Genomic DNA, 26,479 nt, shown 5'->3' on the forward strand with positions numbered 1-26,479 from the left:
CAAGACAGCTGCTGACAGCTCAACTGAACACGATAAGTCTGAAGTCTGACAGTGAAGGATCTTTGTAGTCCGCACTGGCGAGCCGTGGCCTTTCCAGGCTCACGTCACATCTCGTTGTTGAAGTGAGATGGCATGTTTTACGCTCGGTGGGACGGATTTGTTCGATTGGCCGTCTTTTGGTTCTCCGGCATGTCGACTTCAGCATCTCCAAAATGTCCTGCAGATTACCACCTGACTGCTTTAATGCCAATCCCATCATCTGTCCACCTCGTCATCCTTGAGCCAAAGTTCTACTGGCCCACAGGAACCACTCACCTAACAGCTGGCCTTTCATCGGGAACGACCAGTTGAAGCTCCCTATAACAGTATAACCCCCAGCACTATTTATTATGGCACATGTGCTATGGGTGCTTTCTTTTTTTTTCCCTCAGATTTGCCAACCAGGTATTATAAGATGAGCATTAATACATATTTTCATCTCAAGGCATTTGAAATCTTTGTTGTTATTATTGTTTTTATCATTTCACCAGTCTACCCTGAGTTCAAGCAACATTTTTGCTTCTGGCAGTGCATCATGATGGCAGACCTCGTGTAGGGGAGCATCATTTGCCTTTAATGGGACAGTTCACTGTTTTACCAGCAGGAGGACGACTTCAGAGCTGTGGATTAAGGCCTGTACTTGAACAGTTATCTCCCAGGCTGAGGACTTGCTGATCAAATCTTGCTTGAATAAAGGTGTGCTTTAATATTTGTCCTGTCTGATTTTCACCAAACTTGGTGTAAATAAAGGAAGGAAATAGGAAATCACAAGATTAAGAAAAAAACAACAACAACAACAACAAAACTTGGAGGTTGCTACTCTTTTTCTTTTACTCTTCTTAAATATACGAACCAAAGGTGGGTAAAGTGTTGACCTGCAAGGCGCTTCTGCAGACAGCCATAACTCTGCAGTGCTGTCATTTACAGACAGCTTTGTCTCCAGTGTTTTACATCAGTTTAACAGATTTGTAGCAGTTACAGGTGCTTTTGTTATTGATACACTGATATTTCCAGTTTACCACACGTCTTCTTCACATGCATCGGCATGTTTACCTTTTCAAACAATCTGTGCTTGACATTAGGTCTCATACCACCAGGCTTCATGGGATTTGTATGATGAAACTCATTCCCTAAAACGACTGGCTTAGAGCAACACTTGCTAATATTCCTTTCCTTGATCTTTGCTAATCCGGGCATTGCAATCATGGCAGTCCAGAAGAAACCTTTGGCTGAGCTGTCAGCTAAAGTTAAGTATTATGAAAGACATTTTGATGGGACTTCATTGCAAACGATCTCTAAGAAGTCTGGAGCCTTGTGACACAGGTGGCTGTGTGCACCTGCCTGGTCTGCTGCTCATTAGAGGGGTCAGTGGTTATTCAGGGCCCTAAGCCAGCTGTTTCCACATATCCTTTGCTCTGGCTGGTTACTTGAGGGCAGCCATAAACTACTGCTAGTCATAGCTTGCCGTCATCACCAATCCACACCTGTTTTTGACCCAATATGTGAGCTAAAAGCGTAAGCATATTACAGTAATTGACCTGGAGGGGCATTTATCCTGTGGCCCAAGTTCAGTTTTTTAAAATGGGAACCATTCATAGATGAAAATCCACAGACTCGGTAATTGAAAAAGGAGCACTATCCTTAATGAACACTCATTACAATAATATCCATACAGGGACGGAGTTGCTGTTTTATGCTGCCTTGTATAAGAACCCGGTGGGGGTGGGGTGGGAGTGGTTATCGTTTTTTTTTTTTAAATGTTAATCAGAATAGTGAAGTTTATGGCTGATCAATACAGTCCCCTTTTTAAAATCCCTGCTTGTTTTGCGACGTGCGTCACTGGCGTGCAATAAAGACGCAAAGGCGCAATTGTAGCCCACTTCTTCTTTATACGTCCGAGCAGCGGACTCCGGTCGGTACTTGGAATAAACGGTATTTCTGCCCTCTGTCCATCTTTATTATTAGCGCTTCGCTCCGCCCTCCTACCTGTAAATCTCCCCGCTCTCCTCTGGAGCGGATCTGACAGGCGCTCTCAGCTGGCCGCTCCGTACCAGGGCTGCAGGGGACCGAATGGAGACAGCGATAACCACCCGAGCGCCAGCCCTTTTACGCAGAGTTGACAACGAAAACGCCCGCAAGAAAACAGTCTTCTTCTCTGCAGTGACAGCTACACACCTCTAGAATTAAATTAGATTAATGTGCACTTTCCCCCAGCTTTTCCAACCTTTTTTTTCTTTTCCAGCCCGCTCACATTCGATTGACGCTTCAAGAAAGTGAAATCGATTCTCCGCCTGTGAATCGACAGGATACCTGAATGGAAGACGGCTAGAGGTCGCCTCGCCGAGAACGGGCTGCAACAATTTTCCCCGGCGCTGTTTACATTAACCGAAATATCAGTGGCAGCCTCGACGGCTGCAAACGATGCCGTCTCTGCCATGGCATATGGCGTGAAAGAGCCAGAGAACCCCCTCGGAACGAGAAGCGCCTAAGATTCGTCATTATTGCGGATTTAAATGCCTCTCGCCAAAGGCCACCGACCCGCTGTTTTGGATAGGTTCGCGTGTGCCGTGTCTCCTTCTGTCACGAACAAACAATTCACAGGCTTGTGAAAAACGGAAAGAGACTTCATCGGGTGGGTGAACATAATCTTACAGCAAAGAGGGAGATTTTTTTTTTTTCCCAAGCAATATGGCTGGTGAGTGGGGCTGGGGACGCTGGCACAGGCTCTCCAAGGCTCCTAAATGCTAGCTGAGGCAGATGGCACGGTTCCCCATGGAAGCGACAGCTCTATGAGGACAAGCAATATCAATAATAACATAAATCCGGACTCTTCAATCTTAATATCGAGGATGGCAGACGTTGTCATCCCGTACTCGTCCGAGGTGCCCTGCGACAATAATGGCCAGCGCATGTGGTGGGCATTCCTCGCCTCCTCCATGGTGACGTTTTTTGGGGGTCTCTTCATCATTCTGCTATGGAGGACCCTCAAATATCTGTGGACTGTTTGCTGTCACTGCAACATTAAAAACAAGGTATGTCTGCTGGCCCATCAACAGTCTTTCTTTCTGAATTTGCTCGTACATAATCACTGATGCACATGCTGTACACATCCTTGTGTATTTCTATGGCACTGACCTGACTTCTTGTTCTATAATGGCTTTCATAACGCAAGCTGCATTTCCCTTGGCTGAATCTGATGGTTTCCTTTTTATGTACATCTTCTGCACACCCCGGAGTGCTGTGCCGATTGCAGCGCCTTTAGAATGAATTTATCATGATTGTTATTGTCCTTTGGCTGTTTACTACCTCCCACTCCTGAATGAAGGGGGTGATGTTGCATGACAGATATGGGTGGGATGAGAGGAGAGCGGTTCCTTCATTTTATTTAGCTTCAGCAAAACACAAAAGTATCCTCATGCCACGTCAGCTCCTAAGTTCTCAGGTGAAAGTGTGGATTTCACATGGCATGCACTAGTTTTATGTAACCACGCATATGATCCTGCACACCTAATGAAGTCCACTGGGACTTCTCATGGACATTAAGATTGAGATAGTGTGCCCTCTTCAATTTTGGATCCTTTCCCCCCTGCATTTATCCTCCTAAATGTTTACACTCAGTGTTTGTGCTGCATATCAAATATCTTTGTGGCGTGATGAAGGTAACCTGTCTGCAGGACTAATATAGAAACGGTATAATAAGGGTGACTGCCCATTACTTTGCTGGGGGTAGATGAATCATGGCTGATTCACATTTGTATTAAAAGCAGCTTCATACGTGACTCACACACTTGTGTATAGTCCAAGTGGTCCCCTGAACAGAGGGGTGTTTTAAAAGTAATTCGCAGAGTGTGCAAAACACTGCTTGCAGTGTTTTATTTTATGATGCTTACTTGCCATGGGAAATATGTTAATATTAATCCAAAGAACAAACACAAGAAAGCAAGTGCAGTCACGCTGCCGATCTGTCTTCAGCAGCTTTATAGAATTTGGGGGGAAAGAGGATGTTTTTGCATTGATGGACAGAAAGAACTGAGAGTGAGAGTTATATCCTTTGTCCTTGATATTTTTGGGTTGCGTGCACTTCAAATGAATGACCCTTGTCACTCCCGCTGCTCTGCTGTCATGTGTTTTTGGTGGACTTGACCCGTTCCTGCCTGTATCTCTTTCTTATAAGGACTGGTATAACATGGGACATAAAGAGCTGCACCCTTACATTCATTAATGTGTGTGGGTTTTTTTTTTTTTGGTTTTTTTTTAATATAGAGCCAAATCACAATACTGTTGGGTTTCTATTTATTTGGGAGAAAATTCCAATAATCAAATGTTTGATGAGCAAGGGCTTTGCGGTGGTGGAAGGAAGAACTCCCTTTTAACAGGAAGATATCACTTGTGGAACCAGGCTCAGGAAGAGAAAAAAGAAAGTGTGTTTTACTCCTATCTGCTCTAAGGGAGAGAGAGGACAAAAATGTAATGATATGCGTCAGTGGTAAATAAAACAATGCTCAGTGTCTCGCAGGAGTTGGAACCTATTGCAGCATGTCTAAAGGATGTCTCAAGGACAACTGATCCAGCCTTAAATATGTGCTTTATCAAAAAGGAAAGTTTTAATCCTAATCTTAAAAGGTGTCTGTCTCCCAAATCCAAACTTGGAGCTGGTTCCACAGACGAGGGACCTGAAAGCTGACGGCTCAACCTCCCATTCTACTTTTAAATATCTAGGAACCACAATAAGCCAGCAGTCTGAGAGCGGTGTGCTCCGTTAGGATAATAAACTGCTATGAGGTCTTTAAGATATGATGGGGTCTGATTATTAAAAATTTTGTATGTGAAGAGAAGGATTTTAAATTTGATTGTGGATTTAACAGGGAGCCAATGAAGAGAAGTCAATATGGGAGAAATCTGCTCTCTTTGTAGTTGCTGTCAGTACTCTAATTACAGTGCTTTGGATTAATTGAAGGCTTTTCGGGCAACTTTTAGAATAATCTGATAATAGTGAATTACAGTAGCTTATCTTAGAAGTAATAAATGCATGACGTAGGTTTTCAGCATCACCTCAAGACAGGATATTTTTAATTTTAGAGATATTGCGCTAATGAAAGAAAGCACTCTTAAATATTTGTTTAATGTGAACATTGAATAACATATTCTGATCAAATTTGACTCAAATTCCTCACATTGTTACTGGATGTTACTGCCATCCACAATAAGTATTTGAAACACCATATTTCTAAGATTTTTAGTTCCAAATATAATAACCAGTTATGTCTGACTTGAGAAGACAATTGGAGCTCATCCAGATATTTGTCTTTAAGACACACCTGTTGTTTAACAGGTGTTAAACAACTGGCTTTATAGAGAAATAAATAAAGTAGTGTTTTATAATTCAAATAGTACTGGTCCCAGTACAGAACCCTGTGGAACTCCATGACTAACTTTTTGTTTTTTACTTAAACAAATTGGAGTCTACCAGATAGATATGATTCAAACCATTATAGTGTAGTTACTTTAATACCTACAATGCATTCTAGTATCTGTATTAAAATGATATGATCAGCTGTACTGAATGCTGCACTGAGGTTTAACAAGACAAGCATAGAGAGGAGTTCACTATCAAAGGCAATTCAGATCATTTATAACCTTCACTAGTGCTGTTTCTATGCTACAATGCACTTTAAATCTTGACTGAAACTCTTCAAATATACCATTCCTCTGCAAATAATCTGTTTACTGTTTCAAAACCACTCTTTCAAGGATTTTAGAAATAAGAGGAAGATCGGAGAATGGCATATAGTTAGCTAAGACGGTTTAATTACAGCCACCTTGAAAACCTGTGGTGCATATCCTGTTAATAGAAATAAATTAATTACATTTAAAATCGTAGCTTTAAATAATGGTAAGACTTCTTTAATCTTGTAGGAATGGGGTATGATAGATATTTTTATGATTTAGAGGAATTGTTGAAGTTAGTTTTGAAAGATCTATAAACAAGTTAGCTTAAATAAAAAAACAAGAGTTATCAAAGTTGCTGTTCATAATGATACAGCCGTGAGATGGTTACGAAAACATTTTTTTCTTTAATGGTTAAAATTTTATTTGCAAAAAAATGATGAAGTCTTTATTAGTTAAGATTAAAGGTATTCTTGGCTTAATGCTCTGTTGAGCTAAAAATAAACCTGGGGTTGTTCTTATTTTCTTCAATCAGTGATGAATAGTGAGAAGGCTTTTAAAAAAAAAAAAAAAAAAAAAAAAAAATAGAACGACAGACTATTTTTCCAAGCTAAGCAAAGATCTTCTATATTAGTGTTGAACACGTAACTGACAGTAACTGCAGAAAATAGCCGTGTTTTTTCAGCCATATTGAATGTAAATACTGAGCATTGTTTTGGTTTGTTGTTCATGCAACACTCCAATGGTACACATGACTCTGGACTAATATTCATCACTATTTGTATAGTAACTATTATTGCAATGTTAATCAGTTGATCAAATGATTGAAAATTTTCATATATATTTTGATTTTTCTCCACACCAAACATTAAATTATTTATTTTAAATGCAATTTTGAATACATTTCTAAATAAATATAAGTTATGTGAAATAAATTTTAAACATTGCTGTGATGTGATGCCTGTGATGGCTGGCTCTCGACCTGGCTATGAGTAAAGAACAAATACACTGTAAAGTCTTCTCTAAAGTTATTCTATAATAACATTTTTTCTTTACATGGAGAGATTATTCTTTCTACACCAGTATTAGCTGTCAGGCTTCTGTCATTTAGTTGTGCTCATGGATCCTGGTGTAAGAAATGGCATCAAACCATATGTCTTCCCTCATACTTCTCACCATCCCGCTGGGAAAGTGATGAAAACAAACCATGCAAATATAATTAGGTATCCATCTTGTGACTGTTAGTCGGTATCTGTTTGCATCTTACGTCTGCAAATGAGGAGAAATGGCAAAAAATTAGAGCGTGTGTCATGGTTAGTGCTCCTGCTTTCCCTTTGTTTTTGTGTTGCTGTGTGTGGAAGGCAGAGTCATCCCGTTAGGTGACTTTGATAGGCTTGACACTTGGCTGCTGAGGGAAAAGGCTTGTTAGGGGTATTAAGAAGGGGAAACTGGATCTGTGTTCAGCTGACTAGTGCAGCAGGCTAAGTTGGCATGTGTCAGAAACGAGATGCATAGCTGGCGTGGTGGCGGTGGTCGGCTTTCTGTGGCGGTACTGGGAACCTGGAATCAGGGGCAAGGAAACAGAGGTGGAAACTCTGAGAGAGACACAGGAGGAAGTGGAAACAGGGGGTTTGAGGGTGACGAAGGGTTTTAGAGGGGGTGTTGCGTTACATACCTTGTGTAGTGTCCTCGTGTGCTCTGCTGTTGATACACAGCTGCATCTTAACTCTTCTCTGTCAGGCTTATAAGATAGAAGTGAAAGATCAAAGGATCGTACTGGAAGAAGGAAAAAGATGAGAAGATGCAGCGAAGTAAAACGTCAAGTGCAATATTTTGGATTTTTGGAATTGGGGCCATTTCAAGTCTGCAAACCTGCGCTGTGCTGTTCTTAAAACGGCAAAGCTGATAAATGCACCTAAGAGTTGTCGGAAAATGATCAAAACTCCATAAAACAGCGATGTTTACAGCATTACCTCTGCCTCTCTAAAACAAGGCAAGATGCTTGTATTCCACACTACAGAACAATACTTTATAGGTCTGGTCCTTCCTCCTAAATGGACTGAAAAAAAAAGCCCAACATAAGATAATAATAATAATAACAAAAGCTATTGATGTTTCTGGCATTGTGCTGTAATGGCTATATTTATGGAATCATTTATCTGCCAGGCATTTCAGATTGCCCAAATGCCATTTTTAAACCACATATTTACTACATTTCTAATTTGATTTGCTTCAAGTTATCCTGTAAACAGCCGTTCTCTTGCTGCCTGGGTGAGCAAGATTATTCAATTCCCTTTTTACAGTAAAGACTTCACACAGTCTAAATAAGGGGTTTCCTAAGAAGGGAAAGTCTCACTCAAGACAATTATAATGCATATGCATGACTGAGGGGAAATGTAAGCATACCCACTCAGAGATACTGAAGTGGAGGACACGCTGGCAGGCTTGTTAATATATAAGCCTGCTCTTTTCTTTCCTCATGTAGAGTCCTGGACCGTTTTTGTGGTGTGATGCTTCAATGCTGTATGGTTATCTAATGGTCTAGTTATCTACTCTGCATCATGCCACCTCCAGGAGTTCTTATATGACGCCTCTGTTATTTTGAATGTGTGAGGAGGAGGAGGCGTATAGAGGCTTTGCATTTGTGGCACCAATTTCTATTCAAGCATGAATGGTGCCATCGTCCTCTGTAGAAAGTGGCTCAGTGAAAACTCTGAGAAATCCTCGATCAGGTCTGTTCTACGGGTGAGAAGTAAATAAAATAATTCAAATGACTGACATAATGAGTCCAATTAACCTTAACCAACACACATGGCAAATTTTTTTTTGAAGCTTAAGAAAAAACAAACGGTGGGAACCAATCAGAAGATCAGTCAATCCATAACGCGGACAATCGAAACAACAGCTCAGTGCTCATCATACTGTGAGTGAAAATGTTGAAAAAATCTGAAAGGAAAAATTTTAAAAAATATGGTTTAATAAAATGATGAATGAAGGACCGCTCTGGGAGATTATAATATACTGAAATACTTGTTGCTACACTGTGTTTAACTATTAATATCATGCACTGTTATCTCGCCACAGTCTCACAGCAGTTTATGAAATAATCCAAATATTTATCCATTGATTTTGTGGTTATGGGCATAAATTTTCCTTTCTTCGAACAATTGTTGCTTCACAGTCTGAGGGCAGGTTCCAATCGTGTCTCTTTTTATTTACGATCATGGAGACAAAGCGTACTCCTTCCAGCTCCAGCAACCTAAGTCTGCATTTAAGAGGCAGGACATGGCGGCGGTATAAGCCACTCGTCATTCTTTTACAGAGTACAGTTTAAAACCCCATCTGTGACTAATGCTATTTGCACTTTGTTTGCTATTATTTTAACACTCGGGTTATGTTTTTATTTGCTGTTTGGATAGATTTAAGTGTAAAAGTGCACAGTGAGGGAAAAATCTACCTGGTCACACTTTGAAAATAACCGTGTTTGCGTTAAAGTCCAGATACCAAATGTGTCAAAGCTCTTTTTTGTAGATTGTCTCCATGACCTCTGCAGGAATCTCGTAACCACACGAGTGCAGGCACAAAGCAAACACTGTCATTGTTTGTCTGTTTACACAATCAGAACAATTGCATTTTTTAAATTTTTTTAAAATCTTTTCCCATGAGCTCAACTTTACTGTTAAACTGCTACTTCATTTACACAAGACTCCACAGATGTTCAGAAGAAACCTGGTGTTGGACTTTGAGATGTAGAAACAAGCTTCTGTTACAATGCGGTTTCACATCAGCTACACACCGGTATGAACTGACAGTACACAGCTGCTGTACAAGCAACGAAAGAGTGAACTGTCATGTACTTCAGTCCAAGCACCACACCACCCATTGTATCTCTGTGTTTTGATGAGACATATATACCAAATGAGGCTAAAAAAAATACACCTCCCACCTCACCTCAGTACAACAGCTGATGCAGCTACCTTCAGCCTCCCCCTCATCCCCCTAAGGTGCAACATGCAGAGTTTTATGTTCACTTTAGAGCCAACAGCCATCAGGACTGTGCAATTGTTTCTGTCTAAACAGCCCAATGAGAACAGCGATGGAGCTGTGCTCCTCGCTCTGCATGTACACTCCACTCTCAGTATTTGCTTTGCTGTATCCAAATCTCCTGCTTTTTTGTCCTGGGTCTACACTCTATATTTGTCTTTGTAGTAATGATGACAAACATTATACACTATTGTTTACTCATTAAATTACACAACAAATATAGCTGTTTTACATTTGCGGTCTGACACATAAAATTTGTTTGACCCTCTGTCACCAGTGTTACATTTTTCTCTATAAATATAAATTCTGCTTTATGTGATACAGCATTAATTATAGGAAATTGTAATACTGATGAATTGTTGATGTTAAATACTGTGCAAGTGTTGGGTTCAGCCCTAATTTATATATATTTTTATATTTTGTGTCCAAGGAGCAGTTCTTCAGACTTTCTGAAGCGCTTGGACATTGGCTGCTTTTTCAGTCATCTTTAGTCCACACGCCTAAGATAAAACAGTTTGAGAGGCATAACATAGCATTTTTCTTTCCTTTTATTTTATATTTTTTAAACCAACAAGATGATTCCCAAAGGAAGAAAAAGTGAAGAAACTAGATAAGTGGAGGACAAAAAAGTATTGTTAGGCCTAAAAAACTATCTGCAGCAGATGAAAAGAGCGTGAAAGTCATGTTCTTACGAAATCTGAGAGATGACTCTCGCGCTGCAGTTGATCCATGTACTGTTCACTGAAGCCTCATGAGAAATGGTCTCAGTGAAGAGGTGGCTGAGGTTTGGGAAATTATATAAGAACCGGACTGCAAATTAATGGCAACAGGTCTTGTAGAGTGATGAATCCAGATCTGAAATTCTTTGGTTTAAATCATTGTCAATATGCACGACAGAAGTCAGGAGAGAGGTACAACAGTGACTGTCTACAGCACAGGTGTCGAACTCCAGGCCTCGAGGGCAGGTGTCCTGCAGGTTTTAGATGTGTCCTTGATCCAACACAGCTGATTTAAATGGCTTAATTATCTCCTCAACATGTCTTGAAGTTCTCCAGAGGCCTGGTAAAGAACTAATCAACCTAGCCCTAACTAGCCCTGACGCAGGGTGATATCTAAAACCTGCAGGACACCGGCCCTCGAGGCCTGGAGTTCAACACCCCTGGTCTACGGCGATCTGTACAACATGATGGAGGCTCTGTCATGGTTTAGAACGGCATTTTAGCCAGTGGTGTTGGGATCTTGTCAAAGTTGATGGCATTATGAGGTCAGAAACATGCTGCCAGATATTGATCCACCATGAAATACCATCCAGGAGCCATCTGATTGGCAATGACTTTACTTTTCAGAATAACAATAAAAGTGCTCCACTGTGTGTTTTGTTTTTGTTTTTTTTGTTTTTTTTTCTATCAGTCATGGATTGGCCTCCCCAGGGTCCAGACGTCAACATTACTGAAGCAGTGTAGGACCATTTTGAGAGAGAAAGGAGCAAAAGGTAGCCAACAACAGCCAAAGAAGAGCTGTGAAGAAGCCTGGAGAACTATTCCTGAAAACAACTAAAAGAAATCACAAGAAAGCTTCCCTAAGAGTTTAGACTGTGTTGTAGTAAAAAGGTGGTCATACCAAATATTGACTTTCAAGCTCATAAGAATTGCCCAAACAGTTTATACCTCATATACTGTATTTCCATGTATGTTTACATGTTTCAATAAATAACTGCACCACTTTCCTAGCAAATTACAATGAATGGCTCAAGACTCTTGTACAGGACTGTACAATGATTCAAATTTTAGCCTTAGGCCTATTGTAGTTTCTTTTTTTTTAATTCCTTGGTATCAAATCCTAACCTTCAGCAGGAGTAATAAATTAAAATAATTACATTTAATTTAAAATAGCCCATTTATCATTGAAACCTTGAATTAAGCGTGTGCTGTTTCTGATGTTTGCAACAGACAAGTGTCAACAGGGCAATCACAAGGCTATTAAAGGTTTGTTTTCCTCAATGGGAATTTGATGTGCTGTGAATTACTGAAGGCCAGGCTGTGCTTGTGTATTTTGACTAATAAAGTTAAGGTTGAGAACGTATTTGGTCCTGAGGCTCCATCTTCCTTGACCTGTGTCAGTGTGTGGTTTAAGTTTTTGTGGTAAAAACATGATCAGCGTCTTAATAACTAACACTTGATTGTTTAACGGTGGAACAGCAAATCTGTATTGTTTAAATCTGCTTTTAGACTGTGAGGAGAAATCAATCCAATGAGCCTCTCTAATGAAATATGGCAACCCTGGTGGATTTTAAATCATCCCAATGCATTTTCCATAATTGAAGATTGTTATTGATTTTTATGCACTAAGGCTTGGCTTTCATTCTAAGGAATTGATGAAAGATGAGTCCGAACCCCACCTCAGTGTTTTCCGTGTCTTTGGCAACATTTCCCCGTATCACAAGGAAAAAAATATTCCACGGCAGAGGAAATGAGGTGCGCTGGTGCACTCTTCGGAGCGCCTTTAAGCAGAATAGATTGTTGAGGTGCCTGCAGAGAGGAACTGTTGTGAGCCTGTGTATCCCTTGCGCTTGGCAACAGACCAGCTGCATTTTGCCAGAACAGCATAGTGCACACACCCTGCCATCAGCTGTCGCTCTCACTAACCCCGGCCTAACTTGGCCCAACTTGGTCCCCTTCAACCCAAACTAGCTTATGAAAATCCAGAACCAATTGAAAAAATAAATGCAAAAACAAACCCTTTCCTAAAGAACTGTATGTCTGCACACATGCACAGTTGCATCCAAGGCATGCGTGTAGGTGGATTATTATGTTCTCGTGGCAAGTAGCTGAATTGCACGCGTCTTGTCATGTGTTGTTGACACTTGCGGGAGAGAGAGCATGCCTCACAGCTGTCCCAGGGCAGAGCGTGACCAGTTTCCACTCCAGCACACATGCCTATTCCCAGCGCTTCTTTTCATAATCAGTAGCTGGCTACTTATTTAATTCTTTGTTCAGTCTATAAAAAGTCAGAAAAATGCTTCAAATTGCCAATATTTTCCAGAGCAAGGGTGACCTCTTCAAAATGCATGCAATGAAAAAAAATATCCAGTCAGCTATGTTAAGAAGGAAAGCAGAAATTTGCCTTCATAGCTCACTTAAAACCCATTAATCTATTTTTTAGATCCAGCCAGAAAAAGACATAAGCTGTGTGGAGTTTAGTAAAAATGTCTTACAATTTTAATGTGCTTTTAGATTCTGAGCAGATGGAGGAATAGATGTTGTACTCGAGCAGCACAGACTAGATTTAACAAGCTTTTACAAACTGGCTATGTTCGGTATCACTGATTAACCTTCTTTTCTAATACTCCTCTAATGTGGAACGTGTGACTCATGAGTTATCTAGTGAAGATCCTCCCTGGGCCTGAAATGATGGCCATCTAGGGACAACTGTAGTGTGCCACAGTGATATATGTTAATCCACAGACAAGAAGAGGCCATATATCAGGCTGGACTATGTATATCATGGGATAGACAGAGAGGTCCCCCGCCCCTCTACACCCAGGGCCGCCACTATGCTGCCCTGCTGTCAGGCTGTTATGTCTTCTTTGGCCAGTCTCTGAACTATTAAAAGGACATCTGTGCCCCGGGAAGCATTCAAAGGTGAAAGGTTAGAGGGGCAATGCGTACCTGGCTCCACAAGGGCGAAGAGCGTTGGAATGATATTTCTAACATTTTTAAAGTGTGTGCGATACTGTCTTAAGCCACCTTATCCTCCTCCAGTCAAACTGGAAAAGCATTTGCATATATCTCTGCTGGTTGAGACCTAAGCTGGCATGGGAGGCCTGCAGGAGGGAGATAGCTAGCTAGTACCTGGCTGTCCTGCTGGTTTACAGCTTATGGTTTCTAGTTTTTAACGACTTCTCTTTTTCAGCTGTAGTCAAACAGCTCAATGTCAGAGAAAGAGTTTGCGTTGGTTGGGTCTGCACGACCTATAGTCAAGTCATAGAACTCAATGTTTAAAGCTTTTTTTATGCCTGACAATTTTTCACCTGAAAGGTTGAGCTGGTTTTTATATTTGGACATTCATAGAGGGATAGCGGCATATTATCATCCCTCGTGCAGCATGTATTGGATTTAGTTTTCCTTTTATATCTTAATTTAAAAAGTCACTTACATGTTTGTATTTTTCTTAGCAGTGGTGAAAAAGGAACTGTCTCAGAATGTTTTTGACTGTTTAAACTATGAAATATACTCGGATGTTCTGTGTTTGCCATACAGAGCTACTAGAAACAGCCTAACCTTGCATGTCGTTGCATGGAATCACAGCAGCCAGACAGACCAGCACATTCACCGCCATGGGACTCGCATTTGATGCTGCTGATTATCAGGCAGAGCCAGCCATTTCCTAGCCTCCCCCTCATCTTCGTTCCACTCCCCTTAGCCCACCACCCACCTCAGATATCAACAATGCCAGTGGTGCACTGACACATGGACATCAAAACATAGTTAACGTTATAATTGGTGCTTTGAGCTGTGAGCGGTGATGCACAGAGAGCGATAGAGAGAGGGAGTGCGTAGAGGACATGGCAGTGACCTTCACAGATCCCAGCAGGCGGTGATTCTGCTTTAGAGATCCAATCTTTCTCTCTCGCTCTCTCTCTTAGCAACAAAAATGACTCCGTGAGGCCGATTCTGTGGGTGAGCACAGAAGCAGAGCTTCCATTTTCAGAGAAGGTTGGTAAAGTGTTAGGATTACTCGTCTCCACCACCACCACCACAGCCGCTGCCCTCAGCAACCAGTCTCGATTAACCTCCTGGGTAGCCAGGCTAATATGCTAATTGTTTTTCTCCTTGCAGGCTAACAGCAGGTTCAGGTTTCTCTGCCTTCATCGCCAGCATGCTCCATTGCTTAGCTTGCCCCTCATATGGCAGCAACCCAGTCCATTTCTATTAGTAAACAGAAGCGTACACACGGATTAAAGAGAATATTATTGAAGGGTGAATACAAACGTGAATGACAGCAAAGGGCAGCCTAGTAGCTGAACCTTGTTCAGCCAAGGTATGCAGGCCTGCTTCACAATGATTTTACCTCTTGACTTCTTCTGACATTTTCCAGAGTGGCTGCGCAGAATGAATAGCCCAGCTGTCAATTACAGCGTTGCTTGATGCTTGCAGAAGTGAAATCCCAGAAGGTCTTGTCTCACTCAGGTTCCGTCTGTTGCCCAGCGTTGCTCTGAATGCTGTGAAATGTATCTAGACATGAACCAAGCGAGGCAGACCAATTTCAGAGTGACATGAGCTTTGTAAGATGATGCCCGTAGTGTTGAGCTCCATATGACAGCATGTGTAGACATCATGTACAGATGATGCGCAGAGTGCATGGCTTCGTTGCTGGATCTCCCATTAAAGATGGATGATAATGCAGAGCTGCCATACTTCTCCCTGAAAGCCTTTGTTATTGAGATTAAGCAGCGTTGTAAATTATCATTGTTAGTCATCTGTTAGCTTTTAATCTGCATTAAGCAGTGTGTTTTATATCAATTAAAGCCATTTTAAACATCATGGATCGGTTTAAACTTTAATGACACAAAATGCACGCACTATGTCTCCTGCTGTAAGGTGCTTTAAACGCTGATGCCCATATACAGAGCTGTATATCTCTAATAGGTGTCTCCTCTGAAGCTGCTGGTTAGAGCTTCAGCGTCAGATGTAATGCCTCAGTCTTTACTCCCATCGTTTTACACAGACTTGGAAAATCCGCTTGGGGGTATACATTATATATTATGTGTATGTGTGGCATTGTGGATGAGTCTGTACAAAGTGTTTTATGTGCTGGCAGTGCCAGTTTTCTTTAGGAAACAGTATGGTGCTTACAGTTAGAGAAATGTGGCTCTGCTGTAATTATTGACACTCTGCTTGTTCGCTGATGGTGGGGGCTGGTGGTTCGATCCTCCTGTCTACAATTTGAAGTGTCCTTGGGGAAGATGCAGAGTACTAAGTTGCTCTCAGTGGGCAAACCAGCAACTTGAAATATTATTTGTTGATGAGGAGAAGGAAATTTTAAAATGCTTTGTCTTCTAAGAACTAGATAAATGCCATGTACAGAAAGTGCTGTTGATCATTTACAACAGATTCTGACTGGCAGGCTGTACATTCACCACCATGGGACAGATCCAGCCATTTCCTGGCCTCGACCTTAATCATATGTTGGTATGATAAGGAATAAATTTACAATTTTCATTTTTATTTCACTATTTATCTCACAAGATAGAATAACAACATGCAACAAATGCTTCACTGGGATTTGAACCACGGACTTTCTTAGAGTATTAGAGCCCATGTTGTACATGCACTAGCATTACTAGCATTGCCAAAGTTGTAAATTAGTACTGCTACCACAATATTTTTCTCTTTATTAGCATAATTTAGAATGAACATCCTGGATATTTCGGGGCTGTTTGTGGTCTGTGCTGAAAATTATGTTTCAGTTATGATGTTGTCCAGGGGAGCAGCGGGGACTAGTTTTAATATTCAGGCTACGTAATTCTATCAGCGTTGCTCATCTAAGACATGACATCCATTGGCCACAGTGACACACAGCAATTGTGCTCCATCTTTGTTGTGTGTTGACAGGACTTATTAAGCATGATCGTTACCGGTCTTATTTCACACAAGTAGAGATTTTCAGCACCATGGAGAGCGCAGGAAGGGAGCATGAGCAAGGCTTCTCGTGCTCATACATTCCTGACGGTATCAGTGCTGGTGAGCACTTAAAAAGTAGTTGTTAGACATTTTTGTGTCTTTTGTTTAAATAATCGAGAACCTTGTTGTTTTGTAATATAAAAACAGAGCTGGGGAAGAAGAATGAGCTGACTTTAAATGATCAGTTAGCCTTAAAAATTATGTCTAGTTTTCTGAAAAGAAGTAAATTTTCTCATCTTTCAATTTGATCAAGTTTCCCTTTTCACACTCAACACATGTAAAGGAAATTCTTCAACATTTTGCATACAGCTAATTGCTAATAAAAATTTTAAGTTAGACTGATAACATGTTATGAGCTCTTGGTTGTCTATGGAGCAACTCTCGGTTGCTCACTGCTCTTTACTAAAGAATGAAGTTGGAAAGCTCATGGCCCAAAAGCAGGTTTAATTGGTTCCACAGAAACTGAAAGGGGTGTGAATAGCTTGTTAATATAGGAGTGATGGCCTCTCCATCACACTGCATATCAGTGCACGTGAATAACTGATCATACGCAAGTGAGCATCTGTTTCTGTAATAGTAGATGTCAGTTTGCTGGTCTAAAGGATTTAGGTGTGTGTTAATGCACACAATCTTCTCAGGAGTGGATGTCCCAGGAAATTCAGCCCAAGGTCAAACCATGCAATGCTCCATCTCAGCTGCATCTCAGACGCTACAGCCTCTTCTCTCTAAAGAGCACAGCGGGGGAGGGGGTGATGATTTGAGCTTGTTTTGCAGCCACAGGACCTGTGCACTTTGCAGTCATTGAATCGACCATGAACTCCTCTTCATAGCAAAGTATTCCAGAGTCAAACGTGAGGCCACGTGGTTAACATTTAAAGTACGGTTCTTCATGCATTGCGCAACTAGTTTGTTATTGTGCCTTAAAACATCACAGCATTCACATTTTTTGTAAAGCTAAAATTAGGTGTATAAGAGCAAAAAAATAAAATAATAAAAGAGGTCCAAATTTCTGCAAGTTGTTAGCTGCAGGGATAATGCTATTCCTAGACGCATACCAGCTAAAAAATTTAAAGTTCATGAAAGTCATGAAAGTGGGGCTAAAAAAAAGGGGTTATTCCCCTGGGAGCATTTCGTCAGCAAATTTCATGGCAATCTGCTTATTAGATTATGCATATTAGATTACATTATGTGCAAAGCTGACATTTTAGCCTGAGGGTGCCACTGGGAGGAAGCTCACAAGTGTTCAGAATCGACACGGTTCATTCTTTGGGGAACAAAAATGCACTCGGTGAATATCAAGGATCTCCAAACGGTTGTGCAACCGCAGTGTCTGGCCTGCAAAAATCAAGAAGCAGAAATGTTAAGGTTGATATGATGCAGTTACTTTTAGAGTTGTTTAAAAAAATGGAAGGTTCTCAAATTTCATTTTTTATTAAGGTGCACCGTAATTCATAGGTGCTCTGTGGTGAATACACGAAGCACAGAAGGTGCTAACAGCATTTCTGAATTATTTTGGCTTCTCTTAGCCTCTGTTGGAAATATCTCTACTGACACGTCTTGATGATGATCAATGTATTTTGTATTGCAATGTAATATATGCTCGATAAGCTTATTTCAGCTGATAATATTAATTATACCAAATACCATTCTGGCTCTTGACACTTTGTCTACAGAAATGTTAATATTTCATCATTATAACTGTTTCTAGTTTGTTTTTTAATCTAGAAGGAACATTACTCAATTTCTTCGAGTTAACTAGAGTCCTTTGCTCCTTAAATAAACCAGTAAACGATTGTTTATTGGTCCTTTTATTCATTATCTATAATCTGCAAAATGTTTCAGGCTATTCCACTTATTGCAGCATGCTGACATTTATTGGTTGCTTGTAAACAAGGGGGTGAATTGGGAAACCTTTATTAATCGGATCTGTAAATAACATACAGTTATTACTGAAATGTGCATTCCAGGTAAACAGTGGATTTTCAGCAAAATTATTTCAGCAAAAGATTTATTGAGGGCTAATGTGGCAGGGCTGAGAGCTTTTATTTGTGCCAGGAGGAGTGACTTAGTGCATCTGCAGGAGTAGACACTAATGGTCTGAAATCTGTGGAAGGGGCGGGTGTGGGATTGGGGAAAACAGTCCAAGGCAAACCTTTAAATTAGACATTAGAGGAACATTACTCACAAACACGCTGTTGAGTGGGATCATCCATTGTTGTTTTGATAATTTTAAGAAGCAGTTATGTTTATAGATTCTCTGAAAGCCGTTGCTGTTTTGTACATTTAGGCAGTTTTGTGAGATGGTTGAATTCCTCTGTTGGTTTACACCTAACCGCAGTTCGATCCTACGTGGAGACACAAATCCCTTTGGGGTTGCATCAGGATGAGCATCCGGCATAAATATCTGCCAAATCAAACATGCGGCGCTACCCGCTGTGGCGACACCCTTGTGAATAAGGGAGCAGCTGAAAGTAGCCTTAAATAAATCAAATATATGCAGTTTTCCTCAAGGACTGAATATTGACAAATTTAATGCATTATGAGATTTCGCTCTGTACAAGACAGCTGTGTGTAATGGCAGTTACATCAGCCACTTCTGTTTTTCAGATTTCCATCCATGTTTCAGGGATTCTGGGCACAGTAAACACTTCCTGAGGAGCTCCTTTTTTTGGAAACACAGCAGACTGTTTGCATCTTTATTTTCAGTCACACAGTAATTTCCTTTTTCCCGACAAGAGCCAACTACCTGGCTGAAGACTTGGAGGCTTGGAGCTGCTTGTTCAATCATGCCTTGTAAATAATTAAACTCATTTGCTAAATGATGGTTTTAACCTCCGAACTCTATAATGGCCAAAACACACTAATTGATGTGACTACCTCACAATAAAAGCTACCTTTGCAATATGAGCAATAATGGAAAGCACAGTTTTAGACCCTAAGCACACTAGTGGAAAGAATAAGCAAGTGAGCAGCAAGCAGTGAGGCTGATGTCAGTGAGATAAAAATGAATGAAATGCACTCCTAGCTTTGTGTGAATCCCTTGAGCAATCAGAAGCATTTAAATCCAGCTTGTGAATGGCACTTCATGCTACTACAATGCAAATTGCTATTTAGAGAGGTAGTTAAACAGTATAATAAATAATAATGGATAAAACTGTGCACCATAAATTGTAATAAAAACATCTTGTTGTCATATTCATTAACTTCCATTTTTCATCTTCCATAATCTTCCATGTGCCGTTACACATGCTACAGCTTATCCCGTGCTTTAACACGAGAATGCTTCTTTGTGTCCTGATAATTAAGTGACTGCGATGGTCACTCCTGATGAACAGAGCCCAGGTACCCCTGAATGGTTTTGCCTTCCTGTGCTTTTCAAAGCGATGCAATAGGAGACAGCTGAGCTTAGCAGCTGCTCTGCTGCACATTGTCTCAAGTGAACATGAGCAACAGAGGTACTCTGGCAAGTGTTCAGAATGCCACAGGCTTTCACCTTCTTTCCATTTATTCATCTGTCCCCTTTAGTTTGATCTGCTGTTGACCTTGTTCTTGCTTATCCATAATAGTTTCCATACGTTGGGCTTTTCCTCTGTTTGCATGTTCTCTGTTCCCCTTGCATCGGCCGCCATCTCCCTTTCTCCTGTCCTAAAGCATCGTCATCTGTCATCGTAACTCAAATCACAGATGACACGTGAAAACATACCAGTGTTAAAACATTAGGAAAGACTTTCCTTCACCAGTCACTTACAATTAAAGAGCATGACAGGAGAGGGTTGAAGTGGAGAGTCAGCAGGAAGGGAGAAAACAGACATCTGCTGTCCATTTCTAACAATTTGTGAGAATAACTCATCTGCCTTCTTTTTATTTCACTGTGATTTTGCATTCAAACTTAAGGACTTAACCTTTGCTCCCGGGATTAGAAATGGAAACCAGTTTCCAGTTTGTGTGTGACTAGAGAACGAGCTTTTCACCTGTTCCAAAAGGGGTCAGAGTCAAAGTTGACAAGGGTCGCTGGAGAAATTAGCCTAAGTGTTCTCACATGTCAGTCCAGGCAGTGAACGGTACAGAGGCGGGCTGACGTTTAAGGTGAAACCCTACCTATGCGAGTTGCACCGCTGCTGTTTCCTCCTCCCGTGGGACCAGTTCTGGCCTGCTAACATGGCTGCTCTGTAATTACTCTGACACGCAGCCTCTGACCATCGCTGCCACGCTCCCCGTCGATCAAAGCACCCCATTCTTGGCGAGGTGTGCGTGTGGGTGTGAGAAATACAGGGTTTATGCGATTTAAAAATGCATGCTAGGCGATAAGAACAAAGACACACGAGTTAGGAAATACATCTCCTTGTTATAAATAGATAAAGAGGATCTGTCTTAGTCTTGTTCAACCTTCCAGAGTCTAGTCATTACGTCCATTTCCACACACTGATCCAGTAAAGAAAAAGAGCGTCTTTGTTATACTTGAGATGAGGACATTCTGCACTTTAAAATGATAACAAAAAAAATTTCACCAAAACATTATGAATTCATCAATGTAATTCTGAGATAGCTCGAGTTTTAGCAGTCTGTTCAGAGGCATGAAATATAGAGAGGGGACTTGGAACAGCAGTCGGAAGCCAGTGGGCAGAATGGCAGCAGCTGTGATATATAGAGACTGTGCTGGATAATATGATTTACTGCTCTCTCAAGGCCTGCCTTGGCCCTGCTGTTTTTACTCACACATAAAGTAAACACACATATAAAACACACAAGCGTGCACGCTTGCACGCCATTAGCAGTATCAAGAGTCTGACATTTAAGCACTGTATGCCGTGCAGGTGGTGGTTTTGCTTTTCTGTGCAGCCTCTGTGTCGTAGCAGAGCAGTTAGGGCAGAGTGGGAAAAGAAAAAAGAAAACAAATAAGATAAAATCTAACTTGAATTGCTGTAAAGTTGCTCTTCCACCAGATGTGGAAGCTGTTAGTCCAAAAACCGAATGGGCATTTCAGTGGCTAACACTTAATACGGCATTGGGATTGGATCTATCATAGCAAGCCCTTTCTATATGAAGGGTTCTCCCCATGTTCCCTGGACTGAATGCAGAGGATAAAAAATCCTGTGAGATTAAAGGATAACATAATGTAAAATTTAAAAAAAAATTAATGTAAACTTAGTATTACTGATAACAATAGCTTCAAAATACAGGCAGACTACTTGTAGGCGTTATGGCAGTGATCTTATATAAATACTGTCTGCTTGAATTATGGCAGTACAGTTGTCTGACCTAGTTTTAACCTTCTAGAAGGCTGTGACCTCTTGGTTGTAAGTTCAATAAGGAGCACGGGCCATTTACTGTGACACAGTGAAAGTGAGAACCCTGCTATATGTTATAGGGCTTACAGGAGAACAGCATTCATAGATATAAATATAAAACTTCATCTACTTTAGGATGTATTTGCTGTTTGTCAGCAGGATTATGTAAAAACCGCCACACAGAATCTAAGAATTCATGATACTCAATGGCACAAGGGAGACAATCTTTCCATGGATCTGATTGCCTCGTTTAGTCTTCTGGAACAGGACATTGTTCTTGGTGAGGAATGAGCTGTACAAGCTGAAGAAAGGGAAAGTCACAGAGATATGGAAATGAAGTAGAAGGACCAGGGCAGGATCAAGCCTGGGCCGCTTGCAGTGAGGGCTCTACCACTTGAACCACAGGGCTGCCTCATGACCTTCCAGTTTGAAATGTTATTAGAATTGTTTCCATATGCCAAAAAGTAACAGACATCTAGATTCAGATTTAGTTTTACAGGCACTTAAAAGCAGCTAAATGGGCTTTGGGAATTGAAAGTGGAAGAAAAATCAAGGCAATTAAATTCTTCCAGCGATTTGGTCCTTTAAAGTTTCTCCTTTCTGCGTCAGCAATGTTCTGAGCCAAATTGCATTTTCATTTGTTGTTGTTGTTTGTTTCATCTTTCCAATTACTGCTGTGGATTGATGCTTTCTGTCCTCTGTGTTAGGAAAGCAAAACAAAACAGAAGCACTGGGAACTCCCTCTTTTAAAGGTAGCTCTCGTTTATTGTAGCAGACATCATTAAATATGAGAAAAAGTAATCCAAATGGCATCTTTCTTTTGATTTTGTTGATATAATATTGTAGTATTCTTTTTTTTGTAATAGAAATGACATAAATATGGGATAATGTGCGTTAGTATACCACATGGATCTTAATTATTAGGGCATTTCCTATTGGTTAGAGGTTATATAAAGAATATGTGTTATCTCTACTAAAGCGCTATGGTGTGTAAGCTCCTACAACATAACGTTTATGTAGTGCCACTACAAATACTGCATCGAGTGGTTTCCACTGAGCTCCTGCACGCCTTCCTATGGGACGCATATAATACAGCTGAGGTGCTACAGGTGGAATCTCTCATGAATAATGGAGACGCTGATGTGTTGTGCGTTTTTTGTGTGGACACAGATAGTGTTGCTGCATTATTGATGGGGCTGAGACTTAGCTGGGAGGTAGCGTTCTTTACCCTGATATTCATAAATCAATAGCAACAAAAGGCCTCAGGGTGTTTTTCACAATATAAAGCGTTGGTCTTTTGTGAATGACGAGGAAAAAACCCACATTTGTTGTACAGAGGAAAAAGAAGGAAGCATAGGCCTAGCCTGTAATGTCTGCGGTTGTATGTGTTCTCCTTTGTCACGTGACTAATTTTCTTTCTAGCTTCGTGGCTAGAGTGCAGATGAGGAAATGGCCTTTAGGCCATTAGGTTGACACTCTGCAGGAAATGATCTGAAAGACCCAGGCGTTCTGGGAACGACCATGTGATCAGTGCCATCTCCTGGAACTACCCAGCAAAACTTGGCCCTAATCCTACTTTAATAGTAAACAACAGCTGTAAGGCTCAAGTATGCTCCGATTAAGAGGCAAAAGAAATGACTTCAATCTTGCTGGAAATCCTTTCAAATAGGTCCTCCTTTTATAAATTAAGTCTTCAGAGATGATCCAGAGATAATTCTGACAGGAGAATTGTGTTTGAAAAAGGGAGAAAAAAAAAAGGTCTATCAAGTGTTCCTTATATTCATATAATGGGACACTGAGGTTATGCAGATGCATTTATCCATGTACATACTCTGAAATACACATTTACACATGGCAAACTGAGAAAAGCCGGCGGTGTATGTTTCTTTCCTTTTGCGTAATGTTTTTACAGGCATATTGGGCTCTTCTTGGTCTGTCATTGTTGAACAGGGTTTAAAATAGATGCCGGTATTTGAAGGCAGCTTAGCTGCAACTGCAACACGTGATTGAATTAGAGTGCTGTCAGTTGGGTCCATTATTGAGGTTCCTTGGATGTGCAGCATGTTTGCTAAGATTCTCTCTTGTTACGCTGCTTTTCCTGGAGCATTTATGGTGCCCCGTGATGATCGACGGGAAGATGCTACCGCTAAACGTTTATTTAGTTTGCGGCCACAAATCTCAGTGGAAATGTTACCACTAATGGGTTTGTTGAATTGCAAATATGGCATAATAGTGCACAAAATATTATTTGCTTGATCATGCTGTGGGAAAAGCTAGCGAGATTAACTTGACTGACAGGATGAAAGCTGCTGCTGAAACACTGAAAGAGTGAATGACAGAGCATGCAAAGCCTGTGATAGGTTTATATTGGCTGCGGTGACCACGTATGACCACATTAAAGCTCAGTGTGAATTAGGGCAATCTTATGTTACCTAGGGCTGCCACGATTAGTCGACTAGTCACGATTACGTCGACTATCAAAATCGTCAACGACTGATTTAATAGTCGACGCGTCGTTTGAAGCTTTGTAAGATCACAAAAGACGCAGGAATAAGTAGTAGGATTTAAGAGTGTAATAACGGACTGAAACAGAAGATGGCAGCACTGCATGTACAAGGATGCCAGCTGCCGTTACACTCCGAAGAAGAAGAAGAAGCAGTGTCCCAGAATTCATAGCGCGGCCCTGCTCAGTTTTCAACAATGGCGGCAGCTAGTTAGTTTTAATATTACTCTTATTAATCTTTCTGGGTCACAAAATAAACGTTTAACATATTTTCAGGCGAGAATGTAGCTGTGTAAACCTCAAATATCTGCTCAGTTTATCAAGACACTGCATATTTTCAAAAGCGCTCCGACGTTTTTCGGAGACGTCTGTTACCCACTAGCTCGATAGCTAGCCGGGGCAAGGCTCACTAGAGCCCGTGAGAACACCGGACTCCCGGCAAATCGTTTTCAAACCCACCACCGTCTTTCGCTACTCAGGTTAAACATATATAAGTCAGTTAGATAACTTAAAAATGTTATTGTTTGGCCTTTTTTTTTTTTAGTATTTTATTTGTTCCTGAGTAAATCGGTTTGGCTGAGATTAAAGTTATAGTTTATACACGGCCGAATAAACGTCAAGCAGACAACTGATTATCAGAAGTGTGAGATGTTCGAGAATATACTCCGGTGTCCCGTTATATTTTAGATAGCAAGGAGTTTATTAAACTTTACCGAAACAATCTGTAAATCTCATTAAATTTAATAAACTATCATCTTGTCTTTATTTTTAGTTAGCACATACCCTAAACACTTAAAACTGTAAGCTAATGTTATATAAGAGCAGATGCTGCTGGTGCAATAAGCTGTACGTTTTACGTCCAATGGATGCATGATCCGATTAGTCGACTAATCGCAAAAATAATCGGTGACTAGTCGACTATCAAAATAATCGTCTGTGGCAGCCCTAATGTTACCCCAGCACAGCTCTCTCCTTGTCATTGACATTTCCTTGAGACTTGGCTGCTGTTTGTAACATTAGGCCAACACAGGAGAATATATGTCTTGTAAAGCCTAGGCAGCGAGGATTGAGTGTGTACCAAGGTTGCACTTGGGCTAATTTTTACTGTTCACCAAGCTAAAAATAAAGTGATGGTATTTTGGTATTTTGCAACCTGCATTAAGAGAGCATGCTTCCTTTGCATTGCACCTTTTAATGTGGAAATAAGAATTTAAAATGTGTAAGCTTTACCCTTTCAGTTATGCTTAAAAGTGTGAAATGTTATGAAAGAAATGTGTTGCTTTTTCACCTGGAATCTTGACATGTTTTTTTTTTTAACAAATACTGTAAAAAGACGTTCGATATTCCTGTGCTAATAGTAGTGTCCAGCTATTGGTCCCACTTTTGGCTCAGTTTTGTGTTATTGTAAAATGAAATTGCCTGCCCAAAACTGTTAGACTGTATATAAAAGATGGCTCTGAAGCCAATGCACCCCCCTGCTGGACATTTGAACAGCCAGAAGGAGGCCTTCCAAAAAAAGTCTGGAGATGGCTGCAGTCACCACGCCCAACCGGTCACGGCATATGGCTGCCCCTCCCTGAGCCTGGTTCTACTGAAGGTTCCTTCCTGTTAAAATTGAGTTTTTCCTTCCCACTATTGCCAAGTTGTCTAAATGCTGGGGTCTTCTTTCTAATTTTGTTAAATTATAATATAAAGCCTCTTGGGGTAACTGTTATAAATATCTAAATGTATATAAACAAATTTCAGTTATATTTTATTTCACATTTTATATATGACCTCCATTAACACTTAAGCTTTTTTTGTAAATTACAGTCAAATAAAAAGTAGTATTATAGTTAAGCAGGGTACACTTTAAACTTAGCCTGACAAAACTGAAAAGAGTGGGCAGTGTTTTTTTTCTCCATACACATGAAAACACACATAAAAATCTCAAGCATAGTCAAGAGCATACCAAACTAACAAGGTAGCAACCTAACCCCAAACGTATAGAAGTGCTGGCTGATCAGAAGTCACCAAACAGTGACACAGCGGTTTCCATCAAATGCAGAAACAGAGTTTCTGATAATTTTCACCTGGAAGCAGTTTTTCTAAAGCTCCAACTTTCAGTGATTTAAATTGCAGACAAAAGGCCAAAACACACAGAAAAAGCTAATTTTACCAAACTACCAGTTTACATGTAGACAGATCTCAGTTAGATCTCCATTGGATTGTGATGTCCAGTTTCAAACATGATAAGTGGCTTTTTGTATAGTTAA

General features: G+C 40.6%; 1 protein-coding gene across 4 annotated transcripts in view; it reads left to right on the forward strand.

Annotated features, from left to right (window-relative positions):
* The first annotated feature begins 1,826 nt into the window (after window positions 1–1,826).
* Window positions 1,827–26,479, forward strand: part of kcnma1a (potassium large conductance calcium-activated channel, subfamily M, alpha member 1a) — a 167,837-nt gene continuing 143,184 nt past the window's right edge. For all 4 annotated transcript variants that reach the window (XM_039622032.1, XM_039622033.1, XM_039622030.1 and 1 more), the window contains exon 1: window positions 1,827–3,071. In XM_039622032.1, coding sequence (XP_039477966.1) covers window positions 2,781–3,071 — 291 coding nt within the window. In that variant the 5' untranslated portion in view covers window positions 1,827–2,780. The remainder of the gene's footprint in view (window positions 3,072–26,479) is intronic.

The sequence above is a fragment of the Oreochromis aureus genome, linkage group 13, assembly GCF_013358895.1.
Source record: "Oreochromis aureus strain Israel breed Guangdong linkage group 13, ZZ_aureus, whole genome shotgun sequence".
NCBI classification, from domain to species: Eukaryota; Metazoa; Chordata; class Actinopteri; order Cichliformes; family Cichlidae; genus Oreochromis; species Oreochromis aureus.